The sequence below is a fragment of the Astatotilapia calliptera genome, chromosome 16 (genome assembly GCF_964374335.1).
Source record: "Astatotilapia calliptera chromosome 16, fAstCal68.1, whole genome shotgun sequence".
NCBI classification, from domain to species: Eukaryota; Metazoa; Chordata; class Actinopteri; order Cichliformes; family Cichlidae; genus Astatotilapia; species Astatotilapia calliptera.
This window is the reverse complement of record NC_137437.1, coordinates 1,941,417-1,957,851: the sequence shown is the minus strand read 5'-3', so window position 1 is coordinate 1,957,851 and position 16,435 is coordinate 1,941,417. Positions and strand designations below refer to the sequence as shown.

General features: G+C 43.2%; 1 protein-coding gene across 2 annotated transcripts in view; it reads right to left on the bottom strand.

Annotated features, from left to right (window-relative positions):
• fer1l6 (fer-1 like family member 6) overlaps window positions 1–16,435 on the bottom strand; it is a 65,587-nt gene that overhangs the window by 36,367 nt on the left and 12,785 nt on the right. For both annotated transcript variants that reach the window (XR_013902292.1, XM_026144799.2), the window contains exons 8-13: window positions 6,079–6,235; window positions 2,954–3,140; window positions 2,566–2,667; window positions 2,332–2,422; window positions 2,121–2,238; window positions 1,732–1,954 (exon numbers count right to left, since the gene is read on the bottom strand). Coding sequence is in view for 1 of the 2 variants with exons in the window: in XM_026144799.2 (XP_026000584.2) it covers window positions 1,732–1,954; window positions 2,121–2,238; window positions 2,332–2,422; window positions 2,566–2,667; window positions 2,954–3,140; window positions 6,079–6,235 (878 nt within the window). In the remaining variant the exon portion in view is untranslated. The remainder of the gene's footprint in view (window positions 1–1,731; window positions 1,955–2,120; window positions 2,239–2,331; window positions 2,423–2,565; window positions 2,668–2,953; window positions 3,141–6,078; window positions 6,236–16,435) is intronic.

Below are 16,435 nucleotides of genomic sequence, written 5' to 3'. Positions count from 1 at the left end.
TGAGCAAGTGCTCTGGCGACAGTGGGAAGGAAAAACTCCCTTTTAACAGGAAGAAACCTTCAGCAGAACCAGGTTCAGGGAGGGGCGGGGCCATCTGCTGTGATTGGTTGGGGTGAGAGAAGGAAGACAGGATAAAGACATGCTGTGGAAGAGACACAGAGATTAATAACAGATATGATTCAATGCAGAGAGGTCTGTTAATACATAGTGAGTGAGAAAGGTGACTGGAAAGGAAAAACCCAATGCATCATGGGAATCCCCCGGCAGCCTACGTCTATTGCAGCATAACTAAGAGAGGATTCAGGGTCACCTGGTCCAGCCCTAACTATATGCTTTAGCAAAAAGGAAAGTTTGAAGCCTAATCTTAAAAGTAGAGATAGTGTCTGTCTCCTGAATCCAAACTGGAAGCTGGTTCCACAGAAGAGGGGCCTGAAAACTGAAGGCTCTGCCTCCCATTCTACTTTTAAATACTCTAGGAACAACAAGTAGGCCTGCAGAGCGAGAGCGAAGTGCTCTAATAGGGTGATATGGTACTACAAGGTCATTAAGATAAGATGGGGCCTGATTTCAACATTATGCACTCCACACTGTATATAAATGCCACTTGTTTTGCACATATTCAACTCTGTATATTTTATATATTTTATTATTATTTTATTTTATTTTTTTACTATTTAATTTGTAAAAATGTGTATACACACACACACACACACACACACACACACACACACACACACACACACACACACACGTAGGAAAATATTTAGTATACACATCCAGAAATGCATACACTATTATATATTGTACATATATTTATTAGTTTCAGGTTGGCCATTCTTGTATTTTGCTCGTTTGTGTTGTTGTGTTTGCACATCTCTGTTGCTTGTGGGGCTCGCACACAAGAATTTCACTCGCATGTGCTGTGCCAGTGTGCCTGCACATGTGATGTGACAATAAAAAAAAAAAAGTGATTTATTTAAGACCTTGTATGTGAGGAGCAGGATTTTGAATTCTTTGTTTAATATGTGCGTTGAAGGACATGTCCTGGTCAAAAATGACTCCAAGGTTCCTCACAGTGTTACTGGAGGCCAAGGTAATGCCATGCTGAGTAGGCACCTGGTTGTATATCATATTGCTGGGTTTTTTTGTATTTTTTATTTGGGGCCTTTTACAACTTTATTGACAGATACAGTGAAGAAATGGCAGGAAAGCAGAGGAAAAGAGGGGAAGACATGCAGTAAAGGGCGGCAGGTTGGACTCACACCTGGGCTGGCCACTTTCAGTTGTACGACATGTGGTTGCCTGTTCAATGCACTGAGCTAAATGGCACCCATTGCTAAAGTACAATAACCTCAGTTTGATCTGAATTAAGAAGCAGAAAGTTAGCGGCCATCCAGGTCTTTATGTCTTTAAGACATTCCTGCAGTTTAACTCATTGGTGTGTGTTATCTGGCTTCATGGACAGATAGAGCTGGGTGTCATCTGCATAGCAGTGTAAATGTATGCTATGTCTTCTAATGATGCTGCCTAAGGGAAGCATGTATAATGTAAACAGAATTGGTCCTAGCACTGAACCCTGTGGAACTCTATAATTAACCTCAGTGTGTAAATACTGATAAAATACTGGAACACACACACACACACACACACACACACACACACACACACACACACACACACACACACACACACACACACACACACACACACACACACACACACTCCTCTTACCACAGGAGGAGGATCCACAGGCAGGACCTCTGCTGCAGCTCTTCCTTTGTCATCATCAGCAGCTCCACCTGTGCCTGCTCCTCCTGCAGGGGTTTTCCCATCTTTCCCTCCAGCTTTTCCTGCTTTAGCATCTTTTATTGGCTTCATAATACGGCTAAGTTTGGAGTCTGACCCTGTCCCTCCCGACAGAATCTCAACAGCCAGCTCCATGTAGAGTCGGCCCCTGATACCAACAGAAATCGGGCAGCTCATTGGTTTCAGTTTAATTCAGTTCCTTTCCATTCAATTCAGTTTTACTTACATAGTGCCAAATCACAACAACAGACACTTTATGTTGTAAGGTAAAGACCCCAAAATAAGTTTTTCTCAGAATGAACTTTTAATATTACCTGTACGACACACCTTCTCCAATGCCCTCATTAAGCTCCCCTGTGTCATCACCCAAAGAAAAATTTCGAGCAGACCCATACAGGTTGATCCAAGCAGGGCCAAATGTTGGTAAAAACCCTGGAGAAATAATAAAAACAAGAGATATAAAAGTCACCACAGATCAACTAACAGTTCCTCAGTAATTCTTGTGTCATGGACTTTGTTTCCTACCTCTGTCACCATCCTGTTCATTGGAGATGCATCTCAGGTCAAAGTAATGGGTTCCAATGGCAACGTCGTTCATGCTTCCCTCATCCCAAACCTACGAGGAAAGAGAAGCCAGAATTCTAGAAACATTAGTTTGATATGAGGTCAGTGATTATGGACTTAAAACATGACTCTTTCTAAGTGTAAATTACAGTGAAACTACATACAAACATGAAGTGAGCACTTCTGCGTTCATACCTGGATCTTCAGTCTCTGACACAGAGGAGGAAACATTTCAGTGAAGACAATCTGCTCATTCCACACTGGATCTGCTGTCGACTTTTGTGTTGACGTCCGACCCTGAAGGGACGAGTAAATGATTAGAACGTGATATTGATTTGCACAGTGGCGAGTACTGCCACTTCACTGCGAGGGGGCTCCTGGTGCAAAGTGCTTATGATGTAAATAGTAAAACACTGTATAAATGTATAATTTTACACTCTAGTGTAAAAGCCTCCCAAATCACCTGCAGAGATACCAGCCCCAGTGACCCTCAGAACAAGGAGGCAGTGAAAAGTAGCTTTTATGTTTAATTTCTAAATATAAATGATCAGACTTATCTGCTAATAAATGACATTTAACCAACCACTTGTTTGAAGAAGCTGACCACAACATATGGGTCTATGAGTGCTGTGTTTTCTCCTATGAAGGCCTTGGTGACATTAGCCATGATGCTGGAGTTGTTGCGGGGAAGGCCTTCAGCTCGATACACCTTCACACAGAAACGAGCCCATGGTCGTTCAGAAGGAAACCCCTCTGGAATCAACAGGTTCCTGAGGATGACAATAAACCATACACTTATATCAAATTTGCTACGAATTATGAGCAACAAGTGGAGGGATGAGCAGCACAAAGGCAAGTCTCATAATAGCTTAAGCTTTTTCATTGTGATGTGGACAACAGTCAAGTTTGTTTTTCACGTAAGCACAGTGGTGCTCACAGCATCTCCTTGACTGATTTATTTACATAAATGACATTAAAAAATGTGTCTCAATACGGGAAAGTACGGGAGGATAAGAAGTGCTATACTATACAACAACTATACTAAGACCTTGATGTTTTATGCTGATGTAAGTATTAGTGATATGGAAATCTCCAATAATGATGTGCATTATTTTCATAGATCAGGTGATGTCAACATAACACATAAACACATTTCATTGCAATGTTGACCCTGTGCTAACTTGCATATGACAAAAAAACCCTGAAAACTGAAACTGAAACATTGTTAACATGGACATTTAGAGTAATATATCAATTAATTGTCATTATGAAGTCAAATAATAATGTTAAATAATGTTGTATTGAAAAAATGTGTCCCTTAATGATAAATATATTGCTCTAACGTTTGGAAATGATTCAAGAGAAAGATTTTCCTAATTCGTCTGACCTGGAGCTTCTACCTATGACTTTGAAGCGTTACATTCTAAAATGAAAATGAAACAGGTGTCATTTTTTACTCATATGATCGGAGCAACTTGAATGAAATCTTTAGCTTCTATAAGCAGTAAAAACTTTAGACTTTAAGATATATTCATGGAATTTTGTAACATTGTAGGGCTTTGTACTGAAAAAAAGTGTGTTGATGCATCTCAATCATCCAGGAAAGTAAATCTCCAAAAGTTGATTCTGTTCATCTGGACGTAGCGTTTTGTGGGAGAAACGTTTCGTCATCATCAGGTGACGTCTTCAGTCTCAGCTGACTGCAGGTTTCAATCTTAGTACATTTGCATAATGACTGAAACCAGCCCACTGAAGGAACAATGAACTGGGAGGTGTTTTGCAGCTTTCTCCATGCCCTGTCATGTGATATATTATTCAATATAGGTCTACTTTGACTTTTAGCATTTATAATAAAGGTGAAGATCAAATGCTTTGCCAACCAATGGTACTCATGTACATCAAAACATAGTATATTGTTTTGATGTTCATAAAAATTGTGGGTAATGTAAAATCCTTGGTGGCCTTGACATTAACCTGGTTTTCAGAAAAATTAAATCAGTTCGAGCTGGTACTGGCATCTACCATCACACAAAATTTGAAAATGATAGTCTAAGGAGCTTGGAAAGAAAAGCGTCTGGACTTCTTTAAGTTGCTTGAAGACGTTTCACCTCTCATCCGAGAAGCTTCTTCAGTTCTAAGGTCAAATGGTGGAGAGTCCCAGATTTACAGTTTTTTCTGAATGCTTAAACCCTAACTGTGATTCCTGTAGCACAATCTCTAAAACTATTCAGACTTATAGCAAAACCACTCACTGAGTTTGCAAAACTAAAAGCACAAAAACTGCTTTGCACTCAGTTTGCAATTTTGTAACACACACTTTGCAAAACTGTAGGCACAATTCACTGCACAACACTCAATTACCAAATTTCCAACACACTCCTAGCAAAAGTATACACATGTATGGCTATCATTAACACTAATCTGCCAACTGTCTGGCACACTTTCACATGTGAAAACTTTTTTAGATAATTAGTTCACTTTGCAATCAGCCTAAGCACTATAATACAGGTAAGCTGTGTGTGCGGAGTACAATGGAGGGAGCAGGAAGAGTGAGAAGTAGAGGAGGCCGAGGAAGAGGACGTGGAGGTGAAGAAGTAGGATGAAGAGGACGACAAGGACAAGGAGGAGCAAGAGGAAGACGAGGAGGGGGGAGAGGAAGATGAGGAGGGGGGAGAGGAAGGGTAGGAAGAGTAAGAAATAGAATTGCTGATGACATCAGAGCTACAATAGTGGACCATGTAATCAACCGTGGAATGACCCTGAGGGAAGCTGGCCAACGGGTCCAGCCTAACTCGAGCCGCTACACTGTAGCAAGCACCATAAGGACATCTTGAAATAAGAATCGGTTAGTACAGTCACTTCGCACAAAGATTTGTAGCACTGCCATATGCCAATGAGAAACACACCAATACCATTGATGTAAAAATACTGAAATTGTTACTTTACAGAGTTGCTAGATGACCAGATGCTGGGGCAGAGGAAGCATGTTCACTGCAGACCAAGTAACCCATATAGTCATTATGGCGATTGCAAATAATCCTATACTTGGAAATAAACACTTGTGTTTGTTTTGATGTGTTTGAATAAACACCAGTACTTGAAGTTTGGATCCCTCTATGCTTATGGATCTATGACAGAAGTATGAGCTCAAACTGACATAGCCTACCTTGTGCACAGAGAAAGCAAAAGCCAGATGTGTTTTGTATTCATACCATCAGTGTGCAGTTGGCGCATTGTGTGCTTAGTAGATGATGGCTTGTGTGTACTGTTTGATACGGAAACACCATTTTTATGAAGGTGTGAAGAGTTAATCTAGCTGTGTTTGCTTTTGCAAGAGAACTACAATGTTTTGATTATTGGGTGACAGGTTTTCTTATTTGTGTGAAGAGTTTTGCAAAATTAGCCAATAGTTACAAAAAATGTGCTTAAGCAATCAGAAAAAACTGTAAGCCCTATGGGAGTGGTATGGAAATCTAAAATAATTATGTGCATTATTATTTTAAAAAGTCCTGACTTTTCTTTCCAAGCTCCTTAGACTACCGTGACCTGGATGACTGAGAACCTTCACAGACATATTGAAAATGATATCTTGAAAACTGGATCCTAGACTGAAAACAAACAAACAGACAATTTATGTTTCTTTCTACGAAATCTACAAAAACATCGGGTCAGTTAAATTATGAATGACATTAAAAAGATGGTTCATACTTGTCTATCTGCTCCTCGGCATCACTTGCTTTTTGTCCTGGCTGCATGGTATCTCCCTTCGATGAAAGGCTGATGTCACACTTGATATAACCTTTGACCCCAGTGCTAATGTCACCACCTTCGGTTAGCATTGCCCACTTATTGATGAACTGGTGACCTACAGGAGTAAGGAAGAGACACTAGTGTGATTTATGAACAGGTAAATTCAATAAATGAAATTAAATCAATAATCTGAGAAATAAATGGTCTGTATTTATATAGTGCTTTTCTAGTCCCTAAGGACCCCAAAGCGCTTTACACAACCTGTCATCCACCCATTCACGCACACATTCACACACTGGTGATGGCAGCTACAGTGTAGCCACAACCACCCTGCGGCGCACTGACAGAGGCGAGGCCGGACACTGGCGCCACCGGACCCTCTGACCACCACCAGTAGGCAACGGGTGAAGTGTCTTGCCCAAGGACTCAACGACCGAGACTGTCCGAGCCGGGGCTCGAACCGGCAACCTTCCGATTACAAGGCGAACTCCCAACTCTTGAGCCACAATCGCCCCGAACTATAACCAGACATGAGTCTGTGCCAAGTTGGCACAAACACATTTCTGTAGAAGATCACTTCATTAGAATTTGGCACTGAGTCTTGTTGTTGGTTTGTTTTTTGTGACAGTCAAACAGGTCAGAGTTCGTCACAAAGCAAACAGTTTTCAAAGGCTGCTTTGCCTTTATCTTGACCAATCTGCCAAAACTCTCCACTAGAAAAGTTACTTTACATACGCTATGTTGCCAAAATTATTCCCTCGTCTGTCTTCACACACCTATGAACTTGAGTAAATGGTCTGATTATCAGAGGTGGGACCAAGTCATTGTTTTGCAAGTCTCAAGTAAGTCTCAAGTCTTTATCCTCAAGTCTCAAGTCAAGTCTCAAGTAATGTCAGGCAAGTCAGAGTCGAGTCTCAAGTCACTGGTGTAAAAGTCCGAGTCAAGTCACAAGTCTGAAACTTTGAATTTCAAGTCCTTTCGAGTCTTTAAAAAAAAAAAACGAAAAAATAATGTTGCAGTTATGCTAAATGTAAATATTAGACCATGTAATTTTAAAATCTGTGTTTTTCTCAACACATGACAAAATAGTGAACTTAGAAAATATACACAAATTGTGAAATTGCACCTCTTTAAAATGCAGCTCAATTAAACCTAGCTCCAAGAATAATTTTCACCGACAGTTCTGAGATAAGCTGCATGTTATTCTTGGATGCGGTTGTAGGACCGGCTTTAAAATCGCATGACAAAAATATCATACACATTAAAAAAAACTGTATCACCAACGTAGCCTGGACAACATTTGCTAGTTAGATGAAGTCAACTATCTCATCTTAGCATATTTATATGCATATTTATAATCATACGGTTCTTGGAGTGAGTGCATACACTCATGAAGTTTAGTAACTTCCGGTCACTGCAACAAGCCCAGGTACAGTTTACCGCCGGATGGGTGCAGGACCTTGAAATGCACCGTGTAGAACGAAAGACCATCGTACGTATCATAAGTTTACCAGTCTCACAAATCGTCGTCATAAATACACATTCCTTAACCGTTTATTAATAGGACCTTTGAGCTCAACGGTAATTAATTAGTAGTGGAAATAATTTCTGGTAGCATCACAGAAATGTAGCAGTGACAATAATACTGTATGCTGTAATCGCACTGGGCAATTAGTGATACAAAAAACCTGTTTTATCCTGTGAATAAAAGTATATGTTTTTGTCAATGTACCATAATAACAGAAGCGAAACGCAATATTGTGTCAGGACAATTCACTATTTATGCACAATAAACACAATAAACAAAGGAGCATAGCGCGACAATTTCTGTTCAGCGCCAGACTTGCTTGTAACCTATATCACTAATTATGTTATGAAAATGACGTATTAACTACTAAAAAACACTGACCTTCGTGTAAATGCTTGGAGCAGACTAACCTGTGAGCTGGAGTGTTCTGGGACGTTATATTTGATCTTTGAATGGCTGCAATCCAGGCCATCCGTCGCGTCTTTGTTACTTCGGAAACATGGCTGAACAATTTCTCTTCAGCGACGTAATCCGATAACAACCGATCTCTTTACCCGTCGGCTTCCCGTGGCTGTCATGCGACCGGCTATTGTAGTTAATAATACAACAGCTTCTTGCCATTTTTGTGTTTCTTTTTATCGCTGTGTGACTGATTTCCATTGAAAGCCTGCGTGCGCTAGTACCGCTTGCCACGAGTTCCCAGAATCCTTTGCGGTTCTACCCGTGAATGACGTCACATTTTCAATCTCTATATAATATGCATGTTAAATTTTATATTTGGGGTAAAATATCAAGTCTTTTCAAGTAAACCGGTTCAAGTCCAATTCAAGTCCCAAGTCATTGGTGTAAAAGTCCAAGTCAAGTCACAAGTCTTAGAACATTTTTTCAAGTCAAGTCTAAAGTCATAAAATTAATGACTCGAGTCTGACTCGAGTCCAAGTCATGTGACTCGAGTCCACACCTCTGCTGATTATTATATGGCTCTTTCCTGCTCTCTCGGAGCACTCCAAGAGCTTTACACATCATGTGTTTTTCACCCATTCATACAAGCACTTTTTTCTGTGCTGAAGTGCTTTCTATCTAACATCCGCACACACTGAGCAACTTGGTGTTAGTATCGTTCCCAAGGATATTTGGCATGAAGACCTGAGCAGCCAGTGAATGAAACACCACCCTTCCCTAAAGTCGATCATCTGTGCTACCGCGTGAGCTACATCCACCCTAAAGTGAGAGACATGCCATTCTAAAACCACAGGGCTTAATGTGGTGTTGGCCCAGCATTTACGTTGTACGTTCAAGATGGCGCCGAGTATGGCAGCCTCGTCGCGAGCTCCCCCAAGCAACGGCTTTCTTCTGTGTTTAATTTTACTTTTCCTTTATTTTTTCACGAGCAGCACTTGTCTCCTTGTGTACGACCGACAAACCTTACTGGACATAAAAGACGGTCTTCTTATAACTTTCCGGAGTTCAAGTTTTGCAACACGGACCCTCCGTTTGCAGACCCCCCATTCATCTCACCTGAGACGCCTTTGTTCTCTGGCCCTGGAGGCCGCAAACGCCGACGCAGAGGGAGAAGATCTGGCGTTCTGGTTCGACTGAGACGGCGCACTTACAGACCACCGTTACCCAGCTGGTGTGATTATGCGAACGTGCACCCGGTCAAATCCTTCTGCTCACTGGACCTGGAGTACCTGATGATTAAGTGCCGGCCATTCTGGCTACCGAGGGAATTTACAGCAGTGATTATTACGGCTGTTTACATTCCCCCACAAGCCGACACTGACCGTGCACTCAGGGAACTGTACAGCGCGATCAGCAGAGAGGAAACCGCACACCCAGAGGCAGCGTTTATCACAGCCGGAGACTTTAATAAGGGAAACCTGAAGAAAGTCTCACCCAAACTCCACCAACACATCCATTTTAACACTCGTGGAGATCGGCTACTCGACCACTGTTACACCTCTTTCCGGGATGCGTACAAAGCCCTCCCCCGCGCCCCATTCGGCCAATCAGATCACTGCTCCATCCTGCTCCTGCCCGCCTACAGGCAGAAGCTGAAACAGGAAGCTCCAACCCGGAGGGCGTGCACTGTTGGACGGACCAATCGGAGTCTGCGCTGCGGGACTGTTTTGATCACGCGGACTGGGAAATGTTTCACGTGGCCGCCAGAGACATTGATGAATACACAGACTCAGTCTGTGGATTTATCAGGAAATGCGTGGAAGATGTCGTCCCATCCAGAACAGTCAAATCCTTCCCAAATCAAAAACCCTGGATTAACGGGGATGTTCGCGCGGCACTGGCGGCACGGAACACCGCCTTTGCCTCCGCGAACACATCGGACTACAAACACGCACATTACCAACTCCGGAAGACGATCAAAGCAGCCAAACGTGAGTACAGGGACAGGGTGGAGCAACAGTTTGACAACCCTCGGAGTATGTGGCAGGGACTAAACACGATCACAGACTTTAGAGGGAAAATCCAAATCCAAATCCTCCACCATCTCCTCATTGAACGACTGGCGACCTGTAGCCCTGACCCCCATCGTAAGCAAATGCTTCGAGAAGCTGGTCAGGGACTTCATCTGCTCTGCACTACCCGACTCACTGGACCCTCTACAGTTTGCATACCGCCACAACAGGTCCACTGATGATGCCATAGCCCTGACACTACACACTGCCCTGTCACACCTGGAGAAGAGAGACACGTATGTGAGGATGCTGTTTGTAGATTACAGCTCAGCATTCAATACCATCGTTCCCTCGAAGCTGGACAGGAAACTGCAGGATCTAGGACTGAGCAGCTCCCTCTGCAGCTGGATCCTGTCTGACAGACGCCAGGTGGTCAGACTGGGCAGCATCACCTCATCCCCCATCACACTGAACACTGGTGCTCCACAGGGGTGTGTACTGAGCCCTCTCCTGTACTCACTCTACACCTACGACTGCACAGCCACTAACAGCTCCAACATCATTGTGAAGTTTGCGGACGACACTACAGTGGTGGGTCTTATCACCAACGGTGATGAGACGGCTTACAGGGAGGAGGTCAGCGCCCTGACCCACTGGTGTCAAGACAACCATCTCACCCTCAAAGTCGCAAAGACAAAGGAGTTGATAGTGGACTTCCGGAGGTGCAGAAAAGTACACACCCCCATCACCATCAACGGCGCTGCTGTGGAGAGAGTGAGCAGCTTCCGGTTCCTTGGAGTACATCTGGCTGAGGATCTTACGTGGTCAGTACACACAAACAAAACAGTGAAGAAGGCGCAGCAGCGCCTCTTCTTTCTCAGGAGACTGAAAAGATTCGGCATGAGCCCCCGCATCCTCAGGACCTTCTATCACTGTGCCATTGAGAGCATCCTCACTGGATGCATCACCACCTGGTATGGCAACAGCACCGCCTACAACTGCAAAGCTCTCCAGCGAGTAGTGCGGTGCTCTGATTGGATAATTGGAGGTGAGCTTCCCTCCCTCCAAGACATCTACAGGAAGCGCTGCCTGAGGAAAGCGGGGAAGATCATCAAGGACTCCAGTCACCCCAGCCATAAACTGTTCAGACTGCTTCCATCAGGAAGGAGGTTCTGCAGCATCCGGTCCCGTACCAGCAGACTGAGAGACAGCTTTTTCCACCAGGCCATCAGACTGCTGAACACGTCATAGACACCTCCGCTTCACTACTGGAACTTCAACATTATGCACTCCACACTGTATATAAATGCCACTTGTTCTGCACATATTCAACTCTGTATATTTTATATATTTTATTATTATTATTATTATTTTTTTTTTTTTTTTTTTTACTATTTAATTTGTAAAAATGTGTATACACACACACAGACACACACACACACACACACGTAGGAAAATATTTAGTATACACATCCAGAAATGCATACACTATTATATATTGTACATATATTTATTAGTTTCAGGTTGGCCATTCTTGTATTTTGCTCGTTTGTGTTGTTGTGTTTGCACATCTCTGTTGCTTGTGGGGCTCGCACACAAGAATTTCACTCGCATGTGCTGTGCCAGTGTGCCTGCACATGTGATGTGACAATAAAAGTGATTTGATTTGATTTGATTTGATTTACAGCTGTAACAGCTTCAGCTCTTCTGGGAAGGCTTTCCAGAAGAAATGTGTTTGTGTGAATTTTCTGGAACATTCTTCCAGAAGCACATTTCACTCTTAGTCCACAGGGGTTAATAGGATGTTGCTCAACCTTTCCAGCTACAATAGCTTCAACTCTTGTAAGAAAGCTTTCCACAGGGTTTAGGAGTGTTGAGGGTTACAGTTGCTAACAGACTCAATAAACTAATCCACAGGGCCAGTAATGTTGTGAGCATGGAGCTGGACTCCTTTAAGGCGGTGTTGGAGAGGCGGATGTTGTCCAGGTGCTGGAGAGTGCCTCGCACCTACTCCATGATGTTTTTTCATTAGGTTTTACACTTTATAGTAAAATATGAATCATACAGGGGGGTCTGCTAGGGGGCGCGTTATGGAGTAGACGCGCAAACCACGAGGTCCCATTTATCTGTTAAATTACTTTATGGTTCACCTATTGTGGCCCAATTCAGAGATTTCTTAAGCTCTATTAAGAAAGTCAGCATTGTTTTAGCTGTTGTTCTTTCCGTCTTTTTGCCTTATCTCGAAGTGAAATGCCTCCTAAGCAGTCTGCTAAAGGAGTGCAGGCTAGCTGCTCAGGGACCGCTAGCAAAACTACCGTTGACCCAGCGACACTGCTAGCTTTCCGCGACATTGTCAAAGAAGTGATTCAAGAGGAAAATGACAACCTACGGGACGAAATTAAACGAGCCATTTCGCCCATCCAAACCACTCTTGACGAATGTACTGAGAAGTTGGGCGAACACGAAGAAGGCTTGAATAATCTGGACAAGCGGCTAGAAGTTATGGAGACATGTTTCGCAGATCTGAGTAACCAATACAAGAAGTTGCTGCTGAAAACTGACGACTTGGAGAATCGGGGAAGACGATGCAACTTGCGTATATTAGGAGTGCTGGAGGGAGCCGAACAAGGGAATCCCACTAAATTTGTTGCTGATCTGTTGCACGTTGTACTGGGTGGTCCCGGCGGTTTGGAGCAGGCTCCGATCCTGGACAGAGCTCACCGGGCGGCGGTTGCGCTGCCCACGGAGGGAGGGCGACCGCGGCCGTTCATTGTTCGCATTCATTACTACCAGGAAAAGGAGCGGATACAGCGCTTAGCCAGACAGAAAGGCCGGCTGGAGTTTCAAGGGAAGCAGATCTTCATCTTTCCTGACTACAGCGCCGACCTGGCCAGACGCCGGGCTGCTTTCAGCGAGGTGAAGGGACTACTACGGAAAAAAGACGGAGTTCGCTACGGTCTTCTTTATCCTGCCCGGCTTCGGATCTCGTTTAATGGAGAAACACAGGTATTCGACTCTCCTAAAGCAGTGAAAGATTTCATTGACTCCAAGTTTGAGTCATCTCCCGAATGACATTTCATAAGAACCACCGGGACTTTCATACCATCGTGACTATATTTTTGTCAATCAATAAACGGACGATCTTTGGTTTAGCTTAGTTTCTTGTTCAATGTTCATTTAGAAATCTCAGATGTTGGTGAGTTTGCCCTTGTTTCCTGGGAGGTTAACTATATTCCAGTACTTGTCACTTAAAAGGGACTCCGGGGTCAGCTTTGATGAGAAGTGAAACAGGTCCGTTTTTCGGTTACGGGTAAATTTGACGTGGGAGTTTTTCTCTTTCCTTCTCTTAATTATTTTACTCTATTGTGTTGGACTTTGTGACTTTCTAATTTGAATATGTTTTGGACTACATGTGTGATTCATAGTTCAGATGCTTCTGCTCATGTGGGGCTGTGGTTATGAATAAGGTGATTGGGACTCTTAATAGAAGCAGGGGAGCTTTGGGAAATTGGTGTGTGTCGTTTGGGGACAACACTGAACACGGGGTGGTGGGTGGGAGGGACTTATCTACTTTTTCTTTTCCTTTTTTTTTTTTTTTTTTTTTTTTTTTGTTGTATATTATTTGCTCAGATTATCGTTAACAACAACATTTCAGTGTACACCCATGATAGGATTGGTACTTGCGTTTGGAACCGCCTTTTTCATCATGTACTTATATGGTGATGACTTCTGTTGATGACACTTCAACTGCTGTGAGTAATGGCTGCCATGTTAACTTTATTAGTTGGAATGTGAAGGGATTGAACCACCCAGTGAAACGAAATAAGGTACTCTCTCATCTTCTTTATCTTAAAGTACATGTAGCGTTTCTTCAAGAAACACACCTTAAGCATACAGATCATGCCAGATTAAGACGAAATTGGGTTGGACAAATTTTTCATTCCAAATTCAATGGTAAAGCCAAAGGTGCAGCAATTTTGATTAATAAGAATACTCCGTTTATAGTCTCTCACACAATAGCTGACCCAAATGCTCGCTATGTAGTTGTGACAGGGTCCCTGTTTAATACTTCACTTATTTTAGCAAACGTCTATGCTCCGAATTGGAATGACTCAACTTTTTTCAATGACTTTCTTAATTCCCTTCCACAGATCAATACACACCAATTGATCCTTGGAGGTGACATGAATACTGTTATGGATCCAGTACTAGATCGCTCCTCAGATAAAAGACTTCCACTCCCTAAATCCTCATTAGTGTTACAGTCTTATTTACAAACCTATGGGGCTGTTGATGCGTGGCGATTTCTCTACCCCTCCACTAAACAATATTCCTTTTTTTCTGCAGTGCATCAAACGTATTCTCGTATAGACTACTTTTTTGTTGACAAAAAATTGCTTCCCAATATCAAGACTTGTAAATACAATAGCATAGTAATATCTGATCACAGTCCACTTGTTTTGGAACTCGGCTTCCCGGATGAACCCTTTGTGTACTCCTGGAGACTCAATCCTCTTTCTTTGTCGGATAAGGAGTTTGTGGAATATCTTTCCAAACAAATTGATATCTTTATAAGAACAAACATTACGCCTGGCATGGCCTATAGTACGGTTTGGGAAAGCTTAAAAGCATTCTTACGGGGCCATATTATATCATACTGTTCATATACTAGAAAACAGAAACAGAAACGTCTTTCTGAATTGATACACCTTATTTCGCAATTGGATGAGCAACACTCTACAACCCCCTCTCCAGTTTTGTATAAACAAAGACTAACGTTACAGACTGAATTTAATTTAATCTCAACCCAGCAGTCAGAGTCTATGATTCTTAAATCTAGAGGAAGATGGTATGAGCATGGAGAAAAAGCATCTAAAATTTTAGCACATCAGCTTCGTAAATCAGAAGCAACTCGTATAATCCCTGAAATTAGGACTGAATCTGGACATGTCACCACTACACCACAAAAAATAAATGAGAGTTTCAAAGTATTCTATTCCAGTCTCTATGATTCTGAATCTTTAAACACGCCTGGACTGTTTGAGGCTTTTTTTGATGGAATGACAGTTCCGACTTTAACCTCGGCATTCAGAGACCAATTGGAGGAGCAAATTACAGTGGAAGAAATTAAATTGGCGATTAGCTCAATGCAGAATGGCAAATCCCCGGGTCCGGATGGGTATCCGGTTGAATTTTACAAGACCTTTAAAGACAGTTTATCACCTTTATTACGAGACATGTTCATTGAGTCATTGGTTTCAAAATGTCTTCCCCTAACGCTTGGACAAGCGACCATCTCACTCCTATTGAAGCCAAATAAGGATCCATTACAGTGTTCATCATATCTTCCTTTATCACTCTTAAATGTAGATTTAAAAATACTGTGAAAAACACTTGCTCTCAGGCTAGAGCAATATCTACCATCAGTTTGTTTTTTCCTGGATTTTTTCCATGAATAAAGTATTCTGATTCTGTCTCCCGAATCCAAACTGGAAGCTGGTTCCACAGAAGAGGGGCCTGAAAACTGAAGGCTCTGCCTCCCATTCTACTTTTAAATACTCTAGGAACAACAAGTAGGCCTGCAGAGCGAGAGCGAAGTGCTCTAATAGGGTGATATGGTACTACAAGGTCATTAAGATAAGATGGGGCCTGATTTGTCATGGTCCCTGTGCCTGCCCAGCCGGCCTCACAAGGCTACACTTGTGTTTTTGCTTTTTCTCTCTCTCCCCTACCTCTCTGCCTGGGCGGAGCTCACAGCTGGCTCCCACCCTTGGCTCACACAGCTGTTGGCGATCGGCTGATTACCGATCTACTATTTGAGGCTGGGTCACAGATCCTCTCATCGCTGGATGATTGAGCTACTGACGTTAGTCTTTCTTTTGGTCTTATACCTTTACGCCCTACCTTCGTGATTTGTGAGTGATTTCTCCCTTCCCGGACCTGTGACCTCCCCGCGGTACGGACGTGTGTGAGTCGGATGTGAGGACGTGAGCGAGCGTGAGAGAGAGAGCCTTCCCCAATCCCCTGGAACCCTGGACTTTCCCCGTCACTGTATATAGTATTGCACTGGTGTGTAAATAAATCGTGTTCTGATACGTCAACCTGCTCTGCGCTTGAGTCCCTGCTTTCAGTTTGTGACAGAATCATCCAGCCAGGAAATGGACTCAGCAGACTCGGCGGCCTCCACTCCCACTCTCGCCACCCTGGCAGCTATGCTGGAGCGACACGAGCAGATGTTTGTTCATCTCCGTGGCGAGATCGCTGCTCTCACTCAGGCTGTGGCCCAACGAACACCCCTGCCGGCAACTCCACCTGCCGTCGCTCCTCTCCAGGAAGCCTCGGCCTCCGCAGTAAGTGCCACACCTCCTGCTTC